Raw genomic sequence first — 26,211 nt, forward strand, 5'->3', positions numbered from 1 at the left:
TTGCTGCTGCAACACTGGAATTTCCCCATTGTGGGACAAATAAAGGAATATCTTAAGAACTGTAAGAACAATAGTTGTGTGAAAAGCTGCAACGGGACGTAAAAGCATCAGATCGTGATTATTTTATCTCCTTGAGGAGGTTGCAGAGGGTCAATAGGGATTATTTTAATCTCATTATTGTTTCACCGGCTAAAAATTAGCCCAAGGCGAACAACTGTTTATGATACTCACACGTTTAGTTCAGCAGGATGATCTTCACAAATGAACATTTGACTGGGTTAGGGTTGAAATGAGCCCGTACTCACCGGTACTTCTGATTATTGTCCACACGAGTACCCAAACCTCAGGTGAGCACTGAGGTCTCCAAGGTCTGGACCTCGGTATTTTCAGAGGGATATTCAATGAAGTTGTTAAATAATTACCTAAAAATGACTACAAAAGAAATATGGCTGTGCTGAGACCTTTCTTTGGTCCCAATCCACCGCCACTAAACTTCCAGCTATTAATTAAATTCTACAAGTTTGCAAGATTATAAACTGTTCCATCATCATCGACAACCTCTGTAGTCTCATTTCGAACAAAATGTGAAAGACTCTCTGTGTGTTAACCACAGACCTTATTTCAGGCTCTTAAAAAAACGATTTGACTTCGAGGAGAAGGAACTGTAGGTGGTCGGGTGCTAACTCTAGGTTTTAGGGCTCGTTCCTGCTCAGACCGTTAATAGGTTGCACACTCATCAATCTACGGTATCGATGGATAGAAGAGCATTTTCACGTCTTCTGCTCGGACTCAAACTATCAACCTTCTGGTAAACGGATCCATCATCGAAGCTGCAGGTTGCGCTTCATCAAACCTGAAACAAAACAAAAACAAAAAAGATCCACGAGACAAAAGATTTTTTTTTTAAACAGTCTGCAAAACAACAACTGCTTTATTTATTAACCTGACTGAATCGTCTGCTGGAAAAACAGGAAAACTGCTCGGCTTGTTCACCCTGCAGACGACTGATATCTGAAGGCACTGTTGAACATTTCTGCTCAGTGGTTCGCAAGTTTACTCAGAACTGAACTCCAACGCAGGAGGTGATGTTTTTAAATCAGGAGCTTGTCCAACAGGCAAAAGAAAACAAACAAAAAGTGAGATGTTGCTACTAATGTTAACAGGTCTGCAGCAGTGTGTTCGTTAAACCAGATGTCCCCATTTGGAGTTGAAGTTATGCCGTAAACAGCAAATGAAGACAGAATAACGATGACAGCATGTTTAGCAGCGTCTTTACCTTCAACGTTTTCCCTAAATGATCTGCTTGTGCAGCATAAAGTACGAGTTCAGGCCTTCTTTTATGTCTCAGAATGGCTGACAATGACTGTATTGCTAAGTTTTGGTGATATTTGAACCCACACACACACACACACACACACACACACACACGACCTGTGTGGTGTTGATATGCAGAGTTAAGACAAGCGGCTTCATTCATTCATTCACAGGCCGAGGTGAGAGTCAGCCACGACGGTTACCTCTGTTCGATGCTAGATTTAGAGTGTAAGTATGTAGGATTTGACTTAAAGGATACGTTCATGTGCATCTTGACACATTATTCACATGCTTGTTGTGATCGTACCTGCTGTCCGCACACGTGTTTCAAAGTTAATCTGTTCAACTGAGGCAGTTTGAGGGCCGGTTCAGCGTCGGTGCCTAATCTCAAACCCGTTGTTTGTTTGGCTCGTGGCCCAGAAAAACGGGTTCCAGAGCAGCACCAACACTCTGCTGGTCTACAAACCAGAACCACTTAGATCAGGGGCTGGAGGCGCCTTCAGGGCAGCCAGCTGGGTTTTAATCAGCTGTTTAGCGAGCAACTTATTTCATGTTTTTTTTTTCTTTTGTTACGTTCGAGGTTTGTAACGTGATAAAAATTAGTAGCAAGCTTCGCCTGGGTAATGAAAGATAACTCACAACAACGGCGTAAAGACGTGGCTCTTCGGTGGCTCGTGGGAAAAGCAAACCGGTTCTTAGAAGGTTGAACCAACTCTGAACCGGCACTAGCACCTGCCCAGAAGTAGCGCTAGGCTCGCGTCGGTGGGTTAAAGAGAGATCAGCGGGAGGAAGCTACGACGGGGGGCTTTTTACCCCAAAGTATCAACAACCTTGAGAGGGAGTCCTTAACTCCGATTGTTAAAGCCGAATATCGGCCTCGGTTAAAATTTAGAAAGCATTTTCTTCGCACTGACCAAAGATTTTGTTTGCCATCACCTCGGGAAGGAGTCCAGTCTTTAACTCTTTCAACTTACACGCAGCATGTGAGTGTTGCATTAAGATAGAAAAACTTATATTACCCTCTTGCCCCTTTGGTTGAACTGCAGTTCGTGTGTCTGTACTTCACCTTCACACACTTCATTCTGCCTTTTCTATGAGGGGACACCAAACCTGCTAAATCTGACTCATGTTGATTTGCTTATCACCAGACATACAAACTTTGTGAAACATTTTCTGGCTTAAATTAAATTCAGCATTTATCAACGACTTCTGAGTCTGATTTGTTTTTTTTTTTTTGTTTTTTTTAAATCAAGTATGTATGTTTGATGACAAGGAAAAGAAATTGTTAAAATGCCAGAATTCTCACTGGGATTTGGTGCGTTAATATATCTGACTGAGCCACAGTCACAGCAGCCATTTTCAAAACAAAATCTCAAGTATAATCTTCAAGAGTCCGATCAGAATTGTCCAAAAGATCGACTCCTCTTCCTGAAAGTCCTCCTCCGCTGCCTGAGGGAATCTCTTCTGCTTATATCCGTCTTCTGAAGTGTATGAGCCCTTTTCGAACGGGTCCTGGGGAGCCGTCTGATCGTAAAACACCCGCATTTCAAACTCGCTCTCCTTGTAAGACGGGTGCCCGTAGATCCCGATGCCCACGGGCCTCGCGAAGTCCCCCGGCACCACCACCACATCCTGGCCGCAGGTGACCGACTGCAGCTTGTACGTGTCGAAGCTCGGCCGCAGAGTTTTATCCGACACGTAGAGGTCTGCGTCTCCCTTGAGGCTTTGCATGTGCAGGATGATTCGGCCATCGTGGTTGAGGCGCAGGTAGCTGTAGTTCCCGGCCCCGATGTGGCCCTGGACCACGTGAAGCAGCACCCACTCTTCGGGGACGTTGTTGTCGTCGTCCTCCGAGGGGCCCAGGAAGCCTCGGACCTGGGACAGCAGGAGGGCGACGACCAGAGCGCTGCAGCTCAGCATCATGATGAAGGCATCTGTCAGTCAGTCACCGCCTGGACGACACCAGACAGCCTGACACCAGGACGAGAGGCACGATGAAGCATCCAGACAAAGATAAAGACACTGTGGTACTTTAAAACATTAAACTAATGGTTATTTTAATGGTTTAAATTAACTGATTGGACTTTGTAGCATATAAAACATCTGACAACAGATCACAATATCTTAGAGTCAAAGAGATATTCTATTAATTTACAATATAAACATTTTCACATTTAAAAAAGGAGGATTTTTAGCATTTTGCTCGTTAAATTACTCGTCAGTCAACCAGTAATCTCTTGATTATTCTCAAATATTGGGTCGAGATATTTTTGTGGTTACACATTTTTGTAAGAAATGAATTACTCAGCCACAAAAACGTTTGATGATCTTAATCTTTACTGTTATTTGGATCTTTTGGTGACTTGTGGGAGCCTGTTTGGGGGGTTTCACACCCAACAAACAGGCTGAAAACTGGTCCATCCAACAAAGCACTGAAATGTGACACACAGTCTCTCTCACTCTCTCTCACACGCGGTCTGAGTGATAATATATATATAAATGATCATTGGCAGCCTTACTTGTGACACAATGTGGTCCAGACAAACTACAGTAGTGTGATACTTAAACATTATTTAGTCTCTGCTCCAGTAACCTGTTTTCTGTTGTGGCCTCCCTGTTGAGCTGCTGCCTGTCAGCGTATTGTACATCCCATAAACTCTGCAGTGACAACAGATGGGCATTTCTTTCTGCATTATATAAACAGTTTTCATATCAGCACCTGTTGGATAACATACACGTGGCTGCTGATAAGATGTATTAGTTGTGCTTTAACTTTAACTCCTCTTCTGTCATTTAATAAACGGACTTTAGTGACATTTGATTTTTTATTTTTTTTTAAATTAAATTCATTCATTCTTCTTTTTAGACCAATTAAGTGTTTTCTTGCCCCTGGAGGTTAACTATCACTCTATTAGACCTTTTATTTAACCATTTTCTGCACATAAAGAACTAAAGGTTGAGAAATAGACCCACTGTGTTTATATTTAATGTTTCCTAGCTGCTCTTACACATATAAATAAACATATAAATAAACATATAAATAAAGAAAACTGGGACTTTAAAGCGGCTCAAACACACGTGTGACTGCACATCAACCCAACACCTTCCCTAACAGCTCTTAAAGAGAACATAAATAAAGTGCAAACAGTAATTAAAAGTGTTCACCGGGCAGACATTAATCCTCAGAGTGAAAGCTGAGTCTGAAACCAGAGATAAAAATAACCTCAACCTTTCAAACCAACCGACATTTACCGGTTTAACGGACCTTAACCCGCTTCAATGTTCCCCCAGAAGACGCAATGATAATGAAATAAACACACATACACAAACAAACACCGCTGTAGTTGAATAAATGAAGAATATGTGGCGGTGCTTTACCTGTTAGCTTTATCAAACTGGGTTAGCTTCCGTGTGGCTAACACGAAGCTAACGTCGCTGCTGAGCTAAATCCGATCAATCCAGACAACGGAAGCCGACAGTAAGTCAAACTTTAACTATTAACGTAGCGAATTAGATATTAGTGGTGTATTAACACGCCGTTTTAACACTTTACAGCCCGGTTTACTTACAGATGTTATTTTATAACCAGCATCTTCCTCACAGCAACTAAGTTCACTTCTTCGCTTCTTTTTTTTTTTTTTCTTTCCCCTTGCACTCGCCGAGCGGGAGTCGCTCACTGGCGCCACCCACCGGCGGGACCTGCTCACTGCAGCCACCAGGGTGTAATTACACCTCATGATGCGGTAATAGTTTTAAACTGGTGATTATTATGCAGATGTTTTTACAGGGTTTTTTTTTCCAGTCCAGTGTGTGAGATTTTAGGAGGATCTATTGGTAGAAATAGAGTTTGATCATGTTTTGTTATATTAGTATAATCTGTTTTTATCTACACTGAGACATGTTTACATTTAAAAAAAAGGTGGAAACGGATCTTAATCTCTTTGACAATTCAGTTAATCACCCAATTCTCAGAACTATAATCAAACAACTACACAATTAGGGAAGAAACTAATTATTCAGCCACAAAAATGTTTCATGATCTTAATCTTTACTGTTATTTGGATCCTTGGTGACAATTACTCCTTGTGGGAGAAAACCAGTACATCCAACAAAGCACTGACACACTACAGACTTAGTGCTGCTCAGAGGAAGCACTTTCGATAGTCGTGATAATGAAAATGATCATTAGCAGCCTTATTTGTGACTTTTGAAACGTACACAATGTGGTCCAGATGTGGTAGTGTGACGTTAAAGCCCCGAATGACTGATTACGATGAGCCGTCTGGTGTCACACTCTGCACAAACATCACACTGTAGGAACAAGAACATTGTATTTTTGAGTGGAGGGGGACTTCGAGAGTCTCTCTACTGTCCGTGCCTCCCAGAAACATTTTAAAAAGCAGCTGCCACCATGAGCGCGTTTTACTTTCTTTTGAATTACCACACAGTAATTGTTACAGAGACAGCCTGCGGCCTTCGGGACGCTTCAGTAAGGATGGGACTCGAGAACTGGCTGTCCGATCAATCAGAATCGTAAGCCTCGGAGCTTATCAAGAGACTAGTTTTAGGCGATTAAGATCAGTAACCTGAGAAACGTCGTGTAGCGACAGAAAACGTATCATCAAGTGTTACTTTATTGGACTGCATATTTACGTTTGCCTTGGCATCGCTGAAGCTCTCCTGCCACGAGAGATTTTCCTCTTCTCAAAGAGTCAGAAGCACAAAGACATCCCACATGTTGAACTAAATTCAGATTCATTAGAAAAAAATAAAGAAAACAAAAATGACAAGAAAACATCAAACGTCTCTGAACAACAAACTCTAAGCCGAACGCTGCCTGAAAGTTTTCTACAGACACTTTATGAAACCAAAACGTGAAGACATTGGAATTTTTCTCTGTGTGATCGTCTATATCAATCTGTAACCAATTTTATTCTCATTAGGTGTAATTCAGCTGTTATATACACACACACACACACATTATTCATCAGTTTCAGTGCCGCTTTAACCGTTTTGTAATCCAATAAGATCATCTCCTCCTCCGCCTGCTCTTGGTGAGATAATACAAAATAAATTACAAATCTGTTTCCAGGCATGCACACTCACACCTCACTCATTAAAATCAACTTGTACTAATTTCACATCATTTGTTTGTTTGTTTTTATATTCCTTTTTCACTTTAATGAACACCAACTGTAGTTTTAAACAAACAAAAAAAAAAAAAAAAAAAAGAAACAAAAGAAACAAACTGGAAAAAAAAAAAAAAAAAAAAACCAAAACAACAACAAATGTTCCGGGGGGGTCGGAGGTCAGGGGAGGAGGGAAGAGTCTCGACAACAGGTTGGATGACTTGATCGGTATGTTTTCAAAAACCACATCAAATTGTAAATTCTATATAGATATACTCGTTCAACAAGTCTGCATATTCTGTCACATTAGATACATTTGACGTTATGTGGAAGTCAACCTATTAAAATCACCACTTCAGTGTTAAATATTTTACTGCAAACCAGTCGACCAGTTTAAGGCTTTCCAAGTTTGACAGCGGAGTCGAAGTCGATCGGTCGCGTCCACGCCGTCCGGGGGGGGACTCGGGGCCTCGCCGGACTCTCAACCCTATCGACAGGCGTTTCCTGATCAGAAAGAAAAGGCCCCGAAAAAAGTAGTGTTGTGATCTTTTTTTTTTTTTTTTTCCCCTCTTGTCTCTCTCTCCTCAGAATATAAGATTATCTCAACATTTAAATAAATCACTGCATCTGATGTCTTATAAAACAACGCCAATATCTTCATTTCATTAAGGGCAGCAGAGAAAGAACCGGGGGGGAGGAGGGGGAGGAGGGTTGGGAGGAGGAGGAGGAGGAAGGGGGAGTTTAAATATGGTTGTTGATGATTCAAACTATACAAACTCTGACTGGACAGAGCTCGAGGGGGTTTTTGGGGGAGAAGAGGGGAGGAAACAGGTAACCGTGAACTTTTCCATTTAATTCTTTTAAAAAAGGAACATCGTCCGCAAAAAAAAAAAAAACAAAAACAAAAAAGAAATGCTTGCATTATACAGTTTACAATGTAGTACCATGCTAGCGCTGCTCGCCTCGTCCTAACCGTTTATTAGCAATGGAGAATCAGTGCTGTTGGAAACTACAACACACACTACCGTTATTAACCCCATTCTGCCCAGGTGCCTTCTGCTTTCACCCAATCACAACGCCCGAAAGAGAAGGAGGAGGAGGAGGAGGTGGAGGTGAACTTTTAACTGAGAGAGGGTTCGGAGGGGGGAGTGAGTCAAAACAACAAATAATTTGTTTGTACAGAAAACAAACAGAAGTAAACAAAGCAGCAAATGCAGAAAATCACACTTCATGCATTCAAAATGGGAGGCAGCGGGAGGAGGGGAAAAAAAAGGGAGGAGGAAGGAGAGGGAGGGAGGAGGAGGGGTGGGGTGGGGGGGGGATTCACAGTTTTCTCAGCTACGACGCAGAGATGGATGAGGGTGTGCATACGGGGCAGGTGATGCAGAGTGCGTTAGCAGGGTTAGCGATCGTTTGGAGGGACGTGGTGTTTCTGTGACTTCGCCGAGCACCGGGGGGGTTTTCTACCGTCGTGTCGTCTGCTCGTGGACAGAATGGGGGTAAAACTACATTCCTGGTCTGACTAAAATGGATTTGCTTTGTTAACGTAGAAAGAGTCTCTGTGTTTCCAACACTTTGTTAAATTCTTGGCTTTGCCTTCTTGTTTTATACAGTCTCTTTAGAGAAATGAAGCCTGCTGTAAGTACGCTCTGGTCTCCCGCTCTGGTCTGTATTGAGGAGGTGGGTGGGGGGGGGCGAGGCAGCTATGATGCTGGGAGGTCCGCGCTGGAGGGATGGGGGGGGAGGCGGCGGCAGGGGGGAGGGGGCGGCGGCTCAGACGGGGGGCGCTTTGCGCTGCAGTAGATACTGGTGGATGTCGTCTGCGTCGCGCTTCAGCCAGGCGGCGTTGAGGAGGATGTTCTCACAGCACTGCTGCACCGTACGCTCAGCCGCCGGCGCCGGGTGACTCTCAAAGAAACTCTGCAGGGACAGAAACACACAGACGGACCAGTTTAACAATGGGTGTCGATCACTCGCCACTTTGTCCTCATACCCACGATAAGTTGCTCTGAAACATTTGTGCAAACTCAAAACAAAAAGGAGCTAAAAAGTAGAGAGAATATCTGAAACCTGCCTCTGAGGAGGAAGTGTGATTGTTGGTCTATTTCCTGGATAAATAACTTTATATTTTATATGCAGACAGTGTATCAGGACTGTAACAGACTGTATTACTGAGGGTTCGTCCTGAGGTCATTCTGCCCCCTAGTGGTGAAAATATTCGTGACAGTTCTTGTTCTTTACCAACCAGATTGAGCTGAATTACATCTTGAATTGAACCATTTCAAGGAAAAACAAGATGGAATAATTTATATTTGTGAATTAGCAAACTATTCAATTAACCAAAATTAAGAAACAACTTCCTCACTTCAAAAAAACAAAACAAATTAAACTGCAGGAATACAAACGAGAAGCTCTGTGAAGCTCTCACCTTCACTTCAGCAGCCATTTTGTCAATAGCAAATCCATCAACTGTTAGCTGCAAAGACAAGAAACAACTGTGAGCAAACAAAAGCAAAGACAAACAAATGATTAACGTTCCTGTTTATACACCAAGCAGAGTAAATGTGTGGCTATCTGCTTCGGAGGTGGTGGGAAATAAATGAATCTGACTCCCTGTTATCGTTTAAGAACTCCTTTTCCCAGCAGCCCAAGCTTCATCATGTGACACTATTCCAGGTGAGGTTAGTCTGTTTCTACCTCTGAAGCAGCGAGACGATAGATAGATAGATCTATTTCTGTGAAACTACTGAGACTATAGTGTATATTCCTTGTGTTGGAGCTCCACCTTGTGGGATATTCCAGTGTTGCAGCTCATTTCCATATAATTTCTGCACACATTTCAGCTCCAGACATGTTTTAAAGTATTTAAAAATACTCTTCTATAATTTAATATTTAGTTTAACACATAAAAAGTTTAAGTAAATAAAATCCTTGACCACTGCAGTGCGCATCAAGACGTTAGACATTAGTGAAACATGTAATATCTGATGTTCACGTTGTCACATTATTATGTAGTAAATAGTAGAAGGAAGCTCCAGGGGCTGATTTACATCCAAAAAACACACTGCAACATGATTGTGGTCAAAACTTTCACTATGTTAGTGCCAACTCTCACTCGCCGTACAGAGATTTCTTATGTACCAAATCTAGTTTGCCCGGGGTACGTTTGAATCACAGATTTTAGTGTTTGATCTCCCCCTTCAGGAGAGGAATGTGAAAACACCTCTCTACTGATAAACTTTGCACAGATACAGGTCAGTAAAGGTCTCACATTTTAGGGGACATAAACATAAGAAAAACAAACATTATTGAGTGGAGCTGATCTTTAAATGTGGATGTAACCTTGTAGCAGAAACTGTATAAGGATATTTTAGTATCTTTCCTTATAATCTTTTTATGTGTAAGTACATTCTGTTACATATTATATTTTACTCGTCAGCTACTAGACAACCCCGGTGCTTTACACTGAGCGTTGTTTTACCTTGATAAGCCGTGATATGAGGAAGCCGCCCTGGTAGCGGTTGTAAAGCTCCTCCCAGTTGTCCTTGACAAACTTCCAGGCAGCTTTCCGGCCTTGTTTACTGCTTCCTGCCACGCCCCCGATTACTGAAACTGTGTCCTGGGGACGAACCTCTTCCTGTCGGAGAGAAGAACCAGAGACAGGTTAGCTGCGAGGTTTGTTCAGGTGCAGCTCGTAGCAGATAGATCGGCATCTCACTGGCTGGTGGGAAATCCCTCTGAAAGCTCTGAAACTCCTTCCTGACTATTTCAAGACTTTCTGTTCTTTTGCAGTTAAACCTTCCTACTTTTAATCATTAGGCACAAAATAAAATCAACTGGGAAACAGAAACTGGGTCTGATTTTCCTCCACAAACACATGATCATAAGCATGCTTGTTAAAAATAGAACGCTACAGCAAATGACACTTCTTTCAGTTCCTCCTGACACCAGGAGAAACAAAACCAGCATTTTGGCAACGTGCATTAAAAACGTGGACGTGTGTACCGAGAGGGCGAAGTTGAGGACTTTCTGGATGAGGTCGGGGGCAGAGATGGCGCCCAGAACTCGCTCGATGCGGTTCTTCTCCTCCTGCATGTCTGCTAGTTTGTGGAGCTAAAGGGCCGAGTGACAAACAGATATATTAGGAAGACAGAAGGAAAGAGATCATCAGAGTATGGGTGAAAGAAAACACGTGACATATTTACTTGTTTTAGGATGATAATGGTCAATCATTTGTTAGTGTAATGATCTTCAGGGTAGCGTCAGTCTTACCTTCAGCATCGTGTCCAATGTGGCACTGTCTCCATGCTTCAGCACTGTTAAATACACCTGAAAACAACACGTACACAGTTAAAACACGATGCCTCAGTGCAGTTAGTGACAAAACACTTCACGGGCGGTTTTATTTTGCTCACCGGGCTCCGGAGGTCTGCAGGCAGGACCTGCTTTCCATCCACGTGGTCCCTGAATCTCCGCCGGGCCTCCTCCAGTGTGGGTTTGTGTCCCGCCTTACCCAGTTTCCCCAGTACCAGTCCTCTCAACAGGGCGTCCAGGTGACCTGCACCACAAAACCATCACGCTCAAGTTACCGGCTTTCCTTCGCCACAGCGCTGTGATCTTCAAGGAGGACATTCAGGTCTCTCAGGAGTCGGACACCTCGCTCAGACATCTTTCACTAAGTGCTACTGTATAGTAATGTATGATGATATAGTGGATGATACATTTTGTGAAATGTAGATATGCCTTTACACAGCAGTAAAGGCATGTATCAGGCGTGTCTAAGAGATTAATAGACAGTAAAGGTTATCTGAAGGAACATAAGTGTAATAAAATATATAATTGGTTCAAACTGTTCTGAATAATCAAAGAAATAACCACAATGATAGTAACAGTATAAGCAGTACTCCAAATGTCCACAAGAGGTCTCTCTCGATTGCAGCCGGCATCTACAGCAGGTGTGTGTGTGTGTGTGTGTGTGTGTGTAGACACCGTCAGCAGCATAAGTCTATAGTCACAAATACGTGAGCTCCTCCTCCTCCTCCTCACCTTCCCCCGGTTTGCTGTCCCAGGCGAGCTCCAGGCCGATGGGGGTGAACAGGTCCCGGATGAACTCCTGGATCTCCTCGTGGAAGTCGGTGTGGGACAGCAGCGAGGACAACACTCCCAGGTTGCAGCTGAGGTCGCTCCACACTGTGTAGTTGGGCTCGTTGACAAACGCCTCCATCAGCTTCAGCACCTCCACCGTGCTGATCATCCCGGCACGAGACTGAAGCCACAAAACAGTTAGCGTCAGCAAAAAGTTTCCTCATTCTGAGTCTAACATAAAGCTGCCCTTTGGATGAACACCAGCTGTAAACATTCAGTGACCAACTAAACACACAATGTGATTTGTTCTAAAATAAGAAAAATGTTTAATCATTTATTCATCAGATTTGGGGACTTTTTGGGGATTTTGATACGAGTGAAGTGACTGTATGTCGCCGTCTATATCATTTGACAGGTTTCTTAGTGTAAATGCGTTTGTTTTTTATCTCGGAGTCTGAACACAGTTTATAAGCAGTAGAAAAAAGCTGTTTACTTTGGAAGCGGTTCTCAACCAGAACCGGTTCTGGATTTCCATCTCTCATATTTGTACAAAGAAAACAAACTGTCATCATGACACCGGTTGGAAAGCAGCGGCACTCGTCGAATACGTGGAATTTAAAGAGGTTTCAGCATTTCGATGGTGTGAAATGAAGTCACGCTTCCTTCCCGCCGTGACTCTTGCTTTACGTTTGCAGCAGTGTAGAAACACAAGTTTGACGTCGCAATGAGCAACTGTCAGACATCGATAAAAGGAACTGATAAAGCTCAGAGGCATTTCAATTCTGACGGATTTCCGACAATTTGAAACTTGTTCTGGATTTCCAAACTGTCTGACACATCATGTAATGTCGTAATTGTTTGTTTCGTGGTCGAGGTCAGTGTTACAAGACGTTTTCTGTGGCGATGAAGCTTTTTTTCCCCACCTGATATCTGAGTATTAACACACTGATGAAATGACGACAAACCGCTCAGTAAACATCCACGTGAGGACAGAAACTGTAACGAAACCTAGAAAGTTTCAGCTTAATGTGGTGACCATAAATCAACCCTGAGGTTTTCATTTAAAAACATCAGATCATCTGGAATTAAACAAAGAAAGATTTATGATGAGATGTTATCTGATCCTCTACCCTGACCATTTCTGGTTAACTGGAGTTTGATCCTTTCATCTTAAACAGACATTGCATAAAAAGAAACAGAATAGATGGAGGCGTTACATAAAACACAAAACTTCTTCACCGTACTGACTCACAATAGCAGCTGATGAACAAAGAGTCAGTCACTGTGTCTCATCAGTTTTTACATTTATCATCAGAATAGAGTTGCCACACTAGGTAAAGTCTTACCTTTCCTAAAGCACTTAACTGTGGGAAGAAATGTTACCCTAAAGATACTTTATATTGGCCAAAATATTGGCCAATATAAACAGTATATAACAGGCTTATTTTAATGGAGTTCTGTTTTGGTGGACTTTGTTTGGATTAGTTAATGCCAAATCATTAAAGTTCATCTTTTTTCTAACATCAGCAACTTAAGTTTACTTTAATCCATGTATTTATTTATGTTTGAAGGGAGTGGGTTTCCTTTGCATACTGACAAACAATTAGCCTTTCGAAGGAATTATAGTTATTGTTTCATTTCCCTACAGTGGGGCGCTGTATGTGTATGTGTGTGTGAGTTTCACCAGTGAGAAGAGGTCGTTCTGCAGGCCGAGTCGGTCCACAGGCTGCAGGCTGAGGTCCCGGACGCCCGGCAGCAGACTCTCCAGCATGGAAGAGCTGTACTGGATGCGGTAGAAGCCCACAGTGCCGGGGTTGATCTGTAAACAGCAGGGACACAACTGGGTCAGACTGTGGGGGGGAAAAAATTTAGTTTTGCCATTTCCTCCTCTCAGACGGAGAGCTTTTATCCAGCAGGGCTTAAAGCAGAGTGAAACGGCATCATCCTAATGCTAATGCTTGAGGTTTTAGTCAACAATGGGCTTGTTGTGGTGGAAAAATTCCCCCAAAACACTGGTAATTCTGACTTATCTGAACAAACATTAGAGGGAAGGAAACCTCAGTATTTAAAATTAAGTCTGCCTCATAATGTTGTTGGTACCAGGAACGTGAACGAGTCGTTCCAGGATTGGAGAAGTGGGGATCCGAGGCATTATTTATAGATCAGTATGAAGCACGATCCATTTTCAATCCTTTGTTTACACTGTTCAGACAGAAACATCATCAACGGCTACGCTAATTAACAAGTTACACCCATGAGACGACAAACAAGTAAATTCTTGTCTACTCCCAAATTACCAGAACAAAAGATGACATAATGTAACTTACTAAACTGTCCCGTCATTAGTAGACCAGGTGAACACCTGTACAAACTGGCTGGTGTTAGAGGAAGTGCGGGTGAGTCTGTGATTACCACATCCTCCACCGCTCTTCCTCCCAACTGACGACCAGGAACCTCGTTCTGTGAACTTGGTTTGAACTTTTAATAACAGGACAGTCTGAGGCATCTTTTCTTGACTCATTACTTCAGCTGAAGACTGAAGACTTTGAACTATGCTGTTCATTCGCATTTGAATGAAAGAAGTTTTTGACTATTTTAGCTTGAAGTCTTACTTGTACATGTACGACCTTTGTCACTAACATGGCCACAGGCTGCAAAGATGTTGTATCATTAAAAGCAAGAAATAAAAGATAACATGAATATTCCATGTAAATATCTTGCTTTTACATTTTATCTTGATGCCCTTTATGTTTCATGTAAAGCACTTTGAATTGCCTTGTTGTGAAAATGTGGTATACAAATGAACTTTCCTTGCCCTGCAGAAGCTCTTCAAGCTCTGCAGAAATTATTCAAAACACACTTCTACGTACAAACTCAGTTTTCACTAGTTAAACAGAGGATTTCATGCTTACTAAGAACGGGTATCGCCAGCAGTGAGTAATCCACATTAAATACAGTTTCCACTGTTACATTTATTCCATCCCAGCGGGATACAAACTAAAGTTTTAGTGCCACAAAGATCCTAGGTACGTAAAACTACTTTATTTATCACACTGTATGCCAGGTATCGGATCAGGACCCTGAGTTTAGGTATTGGACTCTGGATCCTGACTGGGATCATTTTAACTCAAACTGAAACAGTTTTTGAAGAGGGATCAGTCATGCAGTCACAAATGATCTGTTGCAACCTGTTTTATAGGGATTTATAGGTTTAGATTTATTGTGTCCTGTTCGGTCTGTTTTTCTGGCAGAGTTCTGTTATTTAAACGTACATACTTATTGTTTAGTGTGTGCTTTGTTGAGTTTTGCATATTTTAAAAGGACTATCTATGCTACATATTTGTCCCTTTAAAACTAAACAACAAAATATAAATAAATATCACTGATGGCTGGTGATTACAGCTGAGGATGTAAAACAAACATTATCAAGTAAAAAGGTAAACTGAAACTCACCTTGACCCACTGGTCAGGACTGACGCCGCTCAGGGTGATGGTCGTCTCGGGTCTGTCCAGCAGAACCTTGAGCTTGGTGCATTTGGGGTCCTCGCCGGTACAAATACTAATGGGGACCATCCAGTTGGGGCAATCCTCACCTGTCCGACAGACAAGTCAGGGAGCCAATGAGAAGCTGTGGCTGGGTGTTGGTTTACATAGAAAACAGTACATGTACATAAACACTCACCATTATGTGGTCCACTGGCACAGAACTTCTTCTGACACAGCTTGAGGATGCGGTCGTCACCTTGCTATAAATAACATCATGGTCAGTGTGTGAGAGAGGCAACAACGCAGGGTACTTATGTTGGTGATGTTCCTATATTAACTGTGACACAGGTGTGTCTGGGAGGTAGACAACGGTGGAGAGCCCAAAAAAACAACCACATTCACCACACGACTGCGAGTGCAACAAAAGCCTCGCAAGCAAAAAGCTAACAAGAGTAATTTATTAATGCAGTTCACACAAAAGATGTACAGACGACAATAACAAACATTCAACAGCACACAGTTCATTCAGGTGACTCTGGGGAAAGGCTGCACACAACAAACACTGGACTTTAACTGTCAAGCATATACTTTAGATTGACTTTAATAACGTTACGTTAAGGGTGCAGTGTATTATCTAGGAAAATAGAAGTTTCAGATCCTGACTCCGTATTAATCAACTCCGATCTGGGGCATAAACACTTGATCAAATCTGATTAAGCACCAGTGAAGCTCACCTGTTCCTGGTCCACTACTATTATTGGGAAGCCCATCTGCTTGGTCCACGAGCCCATCACTGCTGCGATGGGTTTTCCACTGGCCTGTTCCAGACAGTCCCATAGATCCTCTGTGGAAGACAGCCGTGAGTCAGACAATTAGGAATCCATGAAATCAATTTTACACAGCGGTTTCATCTCGGGGGGAAATATTTCCTGCATGTTCTTACCCGTCGAAGCATTTTTATGTTGGAACTTCAAAAGATAGGCGTTCATTCCTTTCCTAAAGTCCTACAAAGAAAGAGCAAGAGGTTAAACTTAACGATAAAAAATACTAAAATGGAAACTGCGCTACATTGTGAGAAACTCTGTTAGACAACCAACCTCGTCTCCTATGTAGTTGTGCAACATGCGGATCACAGATGCTCCTTTGCTGTAGGAAATGGCGTCAAAGATTTCATCTACCTCTGATGGATGGCCGACGTTCACCTGGAGCACAGAACGCACAGCCGGACGTCACACGTTAAGAGTCAGACGGCAACTTTCATGGTTTTAACTTATATACTAGCCCGTCTCAATAAATCATTAAATAAATAAATAAAAAGATTAAATCCTAAATAATCTGTCCTACATGAGCCAGCTGCTTTTAGTTTTAGAACGTGAATCCTTCCACAGCTCACCTCTATGGGATGGCTGCTGTCCAGTGCATCCAGGTCCAGGGCACGGGTGTAGTCAGCTGAGACAAACTGGGTCCAGATGTCGTACTCTGGGAAGCAGTGGTCCACACACAGATACTCGATCCAGGATGCAAATCCTTCATTAAGCCACAGATGGGTCCACCATTCCTGTACATACACAAACACAGACACGCACTAAGATGGTTGCGTCGTTCCCTTCCAAAAACTACAAATACAACATTAACACTGACTCTGACTGACAGTCGTTTTCTGAAAGATACGATTAACTGCTAAAATCTGACAACAATGGGACACAAAACTTATGATCCTGATGTACCGGTACGCAAAACAATGTCCAAAAAAAAGCTTTTAAACTTTTCTATTTTAACAAAACAGTGTGCCTCGACTTTTCGACTTCTCTGGGAGTTCATTGGCCTTTTTTGTGTACTACATTATCACATTTGTGTACTACATTGTCTGTACTTTGGAGATATTAAATGCTGCCTTTAGCTCAGATTACAATGTACAGACATTAACAGTTTACTTTCCATTACTTTTATAACTCGTTGACACATTATTGTTATGATTATCATCATTTTCAAATCTCCTCACAAACTGTCCATTTATAAAAAAAAAAAAAAAAAAAAAAAGGCAAGAAATAGCGGTTATGGCTGGTTACCATGGTGACCAAGTTTCCAAACCACTGGTGGGCGAGTTCGTGTCCGACCACCAGCGCCACCCACTGCCTGGAAGACGAGCAGGAGTTCTTGGGGTCGATTAGCAGTGCTGTCTCCCTGGAAAAACCACAGAAACTGGAGGTTAACACAGAGACGAGCTGAAGGTCGACACCAGCAGGTTTTTCCTTCATCAACCATCCAGAGGCCACAACAGCTGCTGGGCTGTTTATTAAGAAAGCCTGCATGCAGGTACCTGTAGACGGTGGATGAATGGAGCCTGCTGCCGTATGCTAATCACATGCCATCTGAACACCTAACAGGCGGCAGCACGTCTAACTAACCACAAAGCAATTAAAAAGCCATCAGAGCTGTCAACCAAAATAACACAACCTTCCAGAAAGAAAGGAAGAAAGCTGCGGTTTCCCTCTATGAGCCTTGAAGATGCACAACTAGTTTAGGGCTGCAACAAACTATTCTTTTCCTCATCCATTAAATCTGTGAATTATTTTCATTGTTTTTTCAATATAGTCCATCTTAATGCCTGCAACCAGAGAGGATTTGGTCAGATTCCCTTTGAAATCAATGAAACAAGTAGGTAGAAACACCACTTTTGCCCACAAAAGGAAAGTTTTAGAGGCTTTAAATGTCCAGTATTTAGGATTTAGTGGCATCTCCTTCCTTTCCACTCACAAGGGAGAAGCTACGGTGGCTCCATCTACAGCCAGTGTTTGGTTTGTTTGTCTGAAACACACCGGCCTCCACAGAAGGCGACTCACTGTGTCTGTATATGAATATTATATTACATTTCTGCCAATACATCCTCCTAAATATTACATACTGGACCTTTAAGTAAAAATACCATGATGTTTTTAAGTTCAAGAGCAAACCAAAGCTTACCTGTAGGTAACAAGGCCCCAGTTTTCCATGGCACCTGAATGGAAGGAAGCAGAACACGTTTCACTTTTACAACATTTTCATTGGAAATGTCTCCAAACTACTGAATGTGAAACTGACAACTACTCACCAGCAGCAAAATCAGCGATCGCTATGAGATCAATTTTAGGCAAAGGATAAGGAACACTGAAGTAGTCTTTGTAGAAAGGTAAGGTCTTAGTCGCAACCTGCAAAAGAGAAAGAAATTATATGTAACAACCTTTTTATATTTTGTCAAAGTGTTCAGGACAAAGTGTTCAGGAAGACTGAAAGAGACACAAAAGGATCAGGCAGACAGAAGTATTCTTTAAGAGCTGCGTTGCTGTCTGGAAATGTTTCATTCTCACCTCCAGTGCAAATTTCCCTTGTTCTGCCTTCCCGACAGGTGTGTAGACGCGTACCGTTATACCATCTGACGATTGGCTCTCCACATAGTCGTATTCACCGATGACAAAAGCTACAAGGTATGTTGACATGATGGGTGTGGTGGCAAACTTCACTTCCACAAGGTTTTCATCCTCCGGATATGGCTTTCGATCAATGACATTCTGGAAGAGGGAAAAGATTTCATATGGAAACAGATCACTGACAGCAACAGTGAGTTCAGCAATTTTGGGACATTTTGCTAAAATATATCTTTCTCAAGCAGATAATTGCTCAAGTGTAAAAGCTTCTGATACCACAGCCTTATATTTGGTTCCTTTGGGGGGCAAACAGTGACTTTGTGTAACACAAAGAGAGTGTAAAGCCCCACCAGCAGCTGGTAAAGGCTGAGATATTTATTATTACACACCACCAGTGCGGCGTCTGGGAGAACAAACAATGTACAGACGAGTTTACCATTTCAAGAGCTTTACTGGCAGCGGGGTTGAAAATGTCAATTTGTCTTGAGGGTGATGAGAGAGAAAAGGCGATATGACGACGATTCCTCTGCAGAGCATGAATCTTCTCAGTAAATATAAGTGTTTGTTTGGCACTTTGCTGACGCTAGAACAAACATCAGCAGGTTCATTAGGAATCTGGGATCATCAATTAAAGGATCCCATGAAAACACCAACAATGTGTTAGTCCGTCTCTCATTACTGACTTCCTGTTTGATGCACATTGGTTCCCATTTAAAAATGTAAATCTTTAAAAGTTAAAATTTGTTTACTTATTTTAAAAAGGCTCCATTATGTCCTAAAACAGACACTTGAAGAGGAGGAAATAGTGCTTTTGTTGGGGACTATTTTCAAACTGCGGATTAATCCACATGTGGGGCAGCAGGACGGTAAAACAAACTACAACGTGTGTGTGTGAAGGAACATGTCAGCCAGTGCAACCGTGTGGCTCACTGAACTGAACAATGGAGCTGTACGGCACAAAGGAAGAAGATATGTCAGGCTTTAATACACAATACCTGTTAGTTGACACATTCAGTTGGTTTTGGTGGGATCTGTTGACCAAAATATCAGACTCATCCTTTACTTTCAACGCCGACAGTCTGACCAACAGTTATCTTAGTATTAGTCGGTACTTTTCACCACTTTGCATTAGTGTGTAAACCCCTCATGTTACCACAAAGTAGCTACTGAGTCTGTACGCATACACGTTCGAGCTAAATGCAGTATTGTGTTGCACTGGACTTTAAAAAGGTCACAGTGGACTGGATGAGAAAATAAATTTCAGTGGGTATGTGGACACAAAAGGTCAAGAGCTGGACTGGCATCAGTCTGTGCAGAGCTTACTCCTGCTGACTGAACTAATCCAATCTTCTTTACTTTAGCCATGATTGTCTGCAATTTGTCTCTAATTATCCTCATTTGTCTATTCTATTTCATATTATTATCTACGGTTTATTCTATTTGTTTATAAGATTATTTGGTCATTTGTCTATCGTAATCAAATTTTGTCAACAGCTGACGCAACAGGATGGGACATAAAAACACACACTACTAAAGACAGACAGACTGCATTCATGTCATTCATATTTAGTCATCGGAAAGACCCAAATTTAGCTTCATCGTCACCACCCAGATGAACTGTGTTAGCCTGGAGGGGTGTTGTTAGAAATAATCTAAGCCAGATGATGTTTTCTGATGCAATTTAGCTGCAAACGCCTTCAGTTGAAAATCACTGGAAATCTGTCTGTATAAGAAACACAAGACCTCAAAAATAAGGATCCCCCGTTGACAATAACCCTGAAATTGGGTCTATTATAGTGACTTAAAAGTGACTAACGACAAATATAGACTTGTTCAGAGCATCAAATATATTATTTTGTCATTTATTCTCATGCATGCTGCACAGCTCTTCTACAACCACCTCCAGGGGCCTCTCCCTCTCCTCTTCAGTAGTGTGGGGAAGTTATGAGCTTGTCTCGCTGTCTCTGGATTAAAAGGTTTTCCTATAGATTATATGTAAATAGTTCTTTTGAGTTGTCCCTGCAGTGGGTTTGTGATTATTTTGCAGTGATGAATGACTAAAAGAATAATGAAAACTGACTATGGCCAACATAGAACTAAAACTTTATTCAAATTGCAGCGAACAACTATCAGGTGGCAGAGCAGCGTGAGTCAATGAATTTATGCGTGTTACTGAAACAAATATTCATTATGTAGAATGAAACAGGAGAGAACTTCAATTTGGGACAATTGTATTTTTCTTTCAATGACAAATCTTGTTGTACGTGTACAGTAGTGACATCTAATAACATTAGCCAGAGGTAGAATAGGCAGTGACTGTCTGGCCTTTGTTATGTAAGCGACAAAGAGAAAAGAGAGGGAAGAGAAAGGAGGAGACACACACAGACACACACACACAGTGACTCAGGCAGTCTATGGGTCTGGAGGTTTCAGAAGGAGGAGGGAACATATGACACGTACCATATTTGACAAGGCTACTCGGTCCTTGGGAACTATCAGAGCGATGTCAAAGGTGGCTTTGATAGCTGGCTCATCCCAACAGGGGAAGGCTCTGCGAGCGTCCGTGGCCTGAAAGAGAGAAAGGACACAAACTCAGACCCTGTGTGTTCAATCCAGATGAGTCCAGACTGAGGTGGACTTATCTTGAAATGCATCTTAAACGAGTCTATGTCCCCGGCGATCGTATTTCACTTGTCTAGGCACATTTGATTTTTATCTGTGAGTAGACTGACAGAGGAGGCTGTTGCATACTGGATGCAACTATACAGAAAGAAAACCCTACAAAAAAATAGGAAGAAACTGTGAAAACAAAAATGATAAAGACATGACAATTCAGTGAGAGAGACTCAGATAAACAACAGTAACCACCTCGTTTATAAACTCTTGGGGAGAAATGATTTGGCTGGCAACCCAAACAGATTTATGGAAACAAAGACTTGTAGTATCTTCACTTTTATTTTCCCATTCAGAAGTCAAAGTGACACAGACTGAGAATTTGCTGTGTGAGGAAGCCCCAGACTCCTTTCCTTTGTTACAGGAGCAGGCGGCGCTACAGTCGAGCATTTTCATCTGTGCCAGGATAACTGTTTTTCAAAGCATCAAATTTAGCTGTGGAATTTGCTGCATTTCCTTTAAATAAATTGCCCGGAGCCGACGATTTTATCGACTAACCAGCCTAACCTAGCCAACCAAATCTTTACAGCTTCACTTTACTTCTTCCGAGCTTACACAATCTGCACCAATGCTTGAACTGCGCTGAAACGCACAATGTGAGCTGCAGACCGAACAGAACTTCTTGTGGGGAAGTTACTCTGAATAAAATTACTCAGAGGGAAATTTTCAGACCATTTTCCTTTCCCCAAAACCAAATTCACCCAGCAACTGACAGGCGTGTAATTATGAAAGTATTAAAAGTAGGTTGGGCTTGACCTTCTCTCTCTCTCTCATGCTCTCTTTTTCATTCTTTGCATTACTACTCCTGTCATTTTTTTGTGCACATTCAAGAGTAACATTATGAATGTCTTTGAGGAGAGACTGTGATTACCATTATCCACATCTGAACAATTATCGTGTCTCTATGACAGCAGGCAATTCGCCTTGCCTTCAAGTGTAGTCATTTGAAGCAGCTATAAAGACTTTTGCCTTTAGACATGGTCAGACAACACTACCTACTTACTGTTTTGTCTCAAGCAGAGATCTGTCTTTAGGCCACTACCAGCAGCACTGCTTAATGGTAACACTGGATTTTAGGATTTTTGCATCAATGAGATGCTGCAACTTGATTTGACAGGTGTTTAATTCTGCCAAAAACAGACATTTCCACATGTTGCTTTCTCCACAAACACAATGTGAACCGAAAACGGAGTTGTCGTGGCTGCAAATGTCTGTAGACACTTGAACTATAACGCTTTAACAACAATACTAAAAACTAAACCAAAACTCCCAGATGGTAGACCCTCTCTGTAATAAATGTATCTTCCAGTGTCACACTGTGGTAGGAAACCTGTGCACGTACACAGCAGGTGTATATCCTGCAAGTAACAGAGGTTCAGCCCCCCCCAGTCAGTGTCCGACCGTCCCAGAAACACACCAACACACAACAAACATACATAAAAACAGAATGAAATCAGAGATATTGCCTCATCTTTAGGATAATTCTGGATTACCAACAAGAGTCACATGACCATCACACCCTCCTGTGTGTCGCAACACAGGCAAATAGCTGGTTAAGCAACAGACTCAACTTTCCCCAAAAGAAAACATCCCAGTTTCCCTTGAGGCCATCAGTTTACCTCAAACTGTGTGACAGCAGCGTAGCGGATCTCTCCGGCAGAAGTTGTATATTTACTTCTGTAGAATCCTTTCATTTTGTCGTTCAGCTCCCCGACAAAGTCTATCTTCAACGCGCCGGAGCCTGGGGAGGAGTGTACAAAGAGAGTTGCACTGTTCATTCAGCCACGACCAAAAGGGGGGGGGGGGGATCTGTTATTCTTCAACAGCAGTGATGATGGAATAATGTTTAAGAAGCAGGGACAAACAACAGCAGAGCCAAGTCCCTTCTTACCTTTCTGTAGAGCGCTAGGAAATGACAGGGTGACTTTCTCATCCTCATTTTGATAGTTGAATCCTGTAGCATTAATTTCTAAAGAGAATAAAACAGGGGATGAATTCCAGAGCATTTCCTTTTCCTATATAGGTGTAATGCAAACATTGTGATACCTACAAACTAGATGTTTATTTATGACAGTGTCATTAATAAGGAAAAGAAGATGGAGGGGGGAAAAGCTGACAAAGTCTGACCCTCACCTTCTCCTCCCTCTGGCACAAAGGACGCTGTGATGATGTCGATGTCAGCACAGTTCATCACAATCTGATTTGTGGCTTGTGTAACCTGTAAACATTGACATAAAACAGCATAACTTATACTGATAATCTCTGCTGTGCCATAATTTAAAAATGCAGATTTGTTTGGGAAATATAAAGTTTAAATACTCTCCAGCTGGAACCATCACCTGGAACAGACAACGAGTATGTAAAGAAGCCAGAGTTTTGTTTGCAAATGAAAAGTCTGGTGTTAAATCCAACCTGAACCTGGGTCAGAAAGCTCAGACAAGAATGAATCTACTTACTGAGCCAAACAGAGGCTGGAGGGCAAAACTGGTCACAGAGAGAATAACCAGTGGTATAAGAAAAAGTGATGCAAACAGCAAAAGGAAGACAGACTGTGAAGCCTCTGACGGTGGATGTGACTGCTTAACTTATTGAGGGCGAAACACAGTGGCACACGTGGATGCCATGCAAGTCTTCAAAGAGGGCAGAAATAGTGACATTCACGGTTTGTGGCGCTGCTGGTTGGACGCCGCTGTTGTTTGAGACACTTAAGGGCTGACGCAGCGGCAGAGAGGCAGTAATTATGAAACATGCCAGGCAAATGGCAAAGTGCCACGTTGCTTAAGTTGCTTCCTTTCTATTGTATTTTACCCAAAAGGCTTTGTACAGACCACAGGTTAACAGGATGCTACTAAACCAAACTGTGGGGAAATTTTAACTTCTTCTAGCATTAAAAACAAACAACTTAAAAAGACTTTGCAACTACTGTCTGCAAACACGTGGGCAGAATGTTTGAATATATTCAAAACAGGTTTAAATGTCTATATAATACAGTTTGTCCTAATATGGCTCAATGTGTCTTTCTTTAATGATTCTTTCAGCATAATAATTCTTCATATCCAATATATGTTGCTTGTACAAGGGGGCGTTTCAGCACTGGTGGCAATAGATAAGAGTTGTGGTTCTGATAAGAGAAGCAATATATCAGAAATAAATAAGCCTTAATGTCTGAAACGCATCCGGTGCCAACTTTAAATGATTTAGGGCTGGAACACATAGATAACAGATTTTAAGTAATCAAAAGTTTTTCTGTTTTGTTGTTTTAAGTAATAAACAAAAAAGGAACAAGACCAGCTTTTGAAATATGATCTTTTACTGCTTGTCCTTATTTAATATAAACTGTATATCTTTAGATTTTGGGCTGTACGAGCTATGAGGTTGTGTTATCTTATTATTTTCTACATATTCTTTAAATCTGTTCTCGATAGTGAACGCTGTTTTACCGCATTAGTGAAAAGCTGTTACATAAAACAACGAATTAATACTTGCAAATGTATGCATACTGATGCCGTCTGTCTTTATTGCTCTGACAAAGGGGCGAGTGAGTGTTTACAACCAGGCACAGGTACACTCAGCTGACAGGCGTCTGCACACCGCATGCACCAACAACTCCATCTCTCAAACTAAAACTAAGTGAGCGGTCATGTTTTTTGTTTTTGCCATGTGTCGGTTATATAGTAAGGAACCCAAACTGATTCACTAACCTGTTAACATTTAAGTCAACAGCTTTAACTTTAACGTATTATTATTTATTCTCTGTCAAGAGATAGAAAGCAGAGACGGATCTTCAACAAGCACAGGGGAGGAAGAAGAAACACACGGTCACTGTTTTAACAGGTGAGGTTGCACTACAGTGAGAAACATTCAGGATTATAAAAAAGGAACATTTCACACATTAAAGCAGATGTCAACAACCTGAAACCTCCAGTCGGGGTTAAAGATAATCCCAGGAGGAGGTAAACAGGACATATTCTACACTTTCTTTAGCAATGTTTACACCTGTTCCCCCCCCGGACATAAGTGAAGATATAAATGTTATAACAACTTAAGTGAAGTTATTATCTGTGAGTGTGTGAGGGGGACAGAGGGTGAGGAGGGGGGACAGAGGGTGAGGGGGGGGGGGGGGGGGACACATCATGCTGCCATGATTTAGCAAACACCAGAGTGCGTTAGCTAGCCGCTAGCTGGCCAGTGAACACCTCCTGTGATCGATAACCGATCAAACCCCGAAGGTGACTGATGGTCGATGCATGTGCTGTAACGAGAGGTCAACGCTGCTGCTCTCGGAAGCACACCGAACCGAGTCGAGCCGAGTCGAACCGAGCCGAGCCGTCAGCAGGCTAATGAGGCTAAGCTAACATGAGAGTGCAAGTCTGCCGCCGTCTGTTGTGGCTAGTTAGCTTCAGTTAGCTCGCTGCTAGCCACAGAGAACCGGTAACGGTTAGTCGGTAACGGTTAGTCGGTAACGGGAGGGGGGGAGGGAGGGGGGTAACGGTTGGCGTTACCAGGCGAAGCACAGCAACACAAAAAAAACCGAGCTAGCTACTGTTAGCTGGTCAGATTACATAACAAGATCCTCCGCCATGCAACACACAGATCCCTCCGCCGGGGGGCGGGGGCCGGGGGCCGGGGGGGCACGCTGCGGCGGTTACCTCCACCAGCGCCTCCAGCTTGCCCTCGAAGGTGAAGTCGATCAGGTCGGGCTTCAGACACAAGCCGTAGTTGACGGGGTACACGTCAGTTGGTAGCCGGACGAAGGGCCTCCTCTCGGGCATGGTTCCTCTGTTCGGTCCGCTGACGGGAGTCGGTGCTGGGAGTAACTCTGGCGATCGCTCCGAGGTTCAACGGGCGCCGTGCGGACCAAGACGGGCCTCGACCGTGTGGATGTACAGCGGGGTAGTGAGTCTGTGTACGAAGGACAGCGGAACCCTGCGGCCCAGGAGCACCAACATCAACTGAAACCCGCTCAGCGCTGCCAGCTACGGTCCTCTCTCTCTCTCCGTACACGGCCCAAACAACTCCGGTTAAAGCGGCGTCGACCTACAGACGCAACGCGTCATCACGTAGTGCGGCGTACGTGCCCGACGTGGGTCTGCTCCATTCACACACACACACACACACAC

At 42.6% G+C, this 26,211-nt stretch overlaps 2 protein-coding genes across 3 annotated transcripts; both read right to left on the bottom strand.

Annotated features, from left to right (window-relative positions):
- Positions 1–2,533: 2,533 nt before the first annotated feature.
- Positions 2,534–4,978, bottom strand: cunh6orf120 (chromosome unknown C6orf120 homolog). Of its 2 annotated transcripts, none has more exons than XM_051383730.1 (2): positions 4,884–4,978; positions 2,534–3,285 (listed from the first exon to the last, which is right to left on the bottom strand). In XM_051383730.1, exon 2 carries the CDS (start codon positions 3,235–3,237, stop codon positions 2,674–2,676), a length of 564 nt encoding a protein of 187 aa, XP_051239690.1. In that variant the 5' UTR covers positions 3,238–3,285; positions 4,884–4,978; the 3' UTR covers positions 2,534–2,673. The 2 variants fall into 2 exon arrangements, with proteins under 2 accessions (XP_051239690.1, XP_051239691.1); XM_051383731.1 differs by having other exon boundaries at positions 4,693–4,956.
- Positions 4,979–5,930: 952 nt separating this feature from the next.
- npepps (aminopeptidase puromycin sensitive) lies at positions 5,931–26,145 on the bottom strand. Its single transcript, XM_051383727.1, has 23 exons — positions 25,741–26,145; positions 23,225–23,309; positions 22,983–23,060; positions 22,711–22,832; positions 20,879–20,986; positions 18,362–18,562; positions 18,106–18,202; positions 17,979–18,012; positions 17,084–17,198; positions 16,408–16,572; positions 16,112–16,216; positions 15,958–16,018; positions 15,749–15,858; positions 15,211–15,274; positions 14,982–15,121; positions 13,213–13,347; positions 11,490–11,709; positions 10,859–11,001; positions 10,716–10,772; positions 10,449–10,556; positions 9,925–10,080; positions 8,872–8,919; positions 5,931–8,363 (listed from the first exon to the last, which is right to left on the bottom strand). The coding sequence occupies exons 1-23, from the start codon at positions 25,861–25,863 to the stop codon at positions 8,217–8,219; spliced, it is 2,622 nt and encodes an 873-aa protein (XP_051239687.1). The 5' UTR covers positions 25,864–26,145; the 3' UTR covers positions 5,931–8,216.
- Between the last annotated feature and the right edge of the window lie 66 nt (positions 26,146–26,211).

Source organism: Dicentrarchus labrax, unplaced genomic scaffold (assembly GCF_905237075.1).
Source record: "Dicentrarchus labrax unplaced genomic scaffold, dlabrax2021, whole genome shotgun sequence".
In the NCBI taxonomy this organism is placed as follows: domain Eukaryota; kingdom Metazoa; phylum Chordata; class Actinopteri; family Moronidae; genus Dicentrarchus; species Dicentrarchus labrax.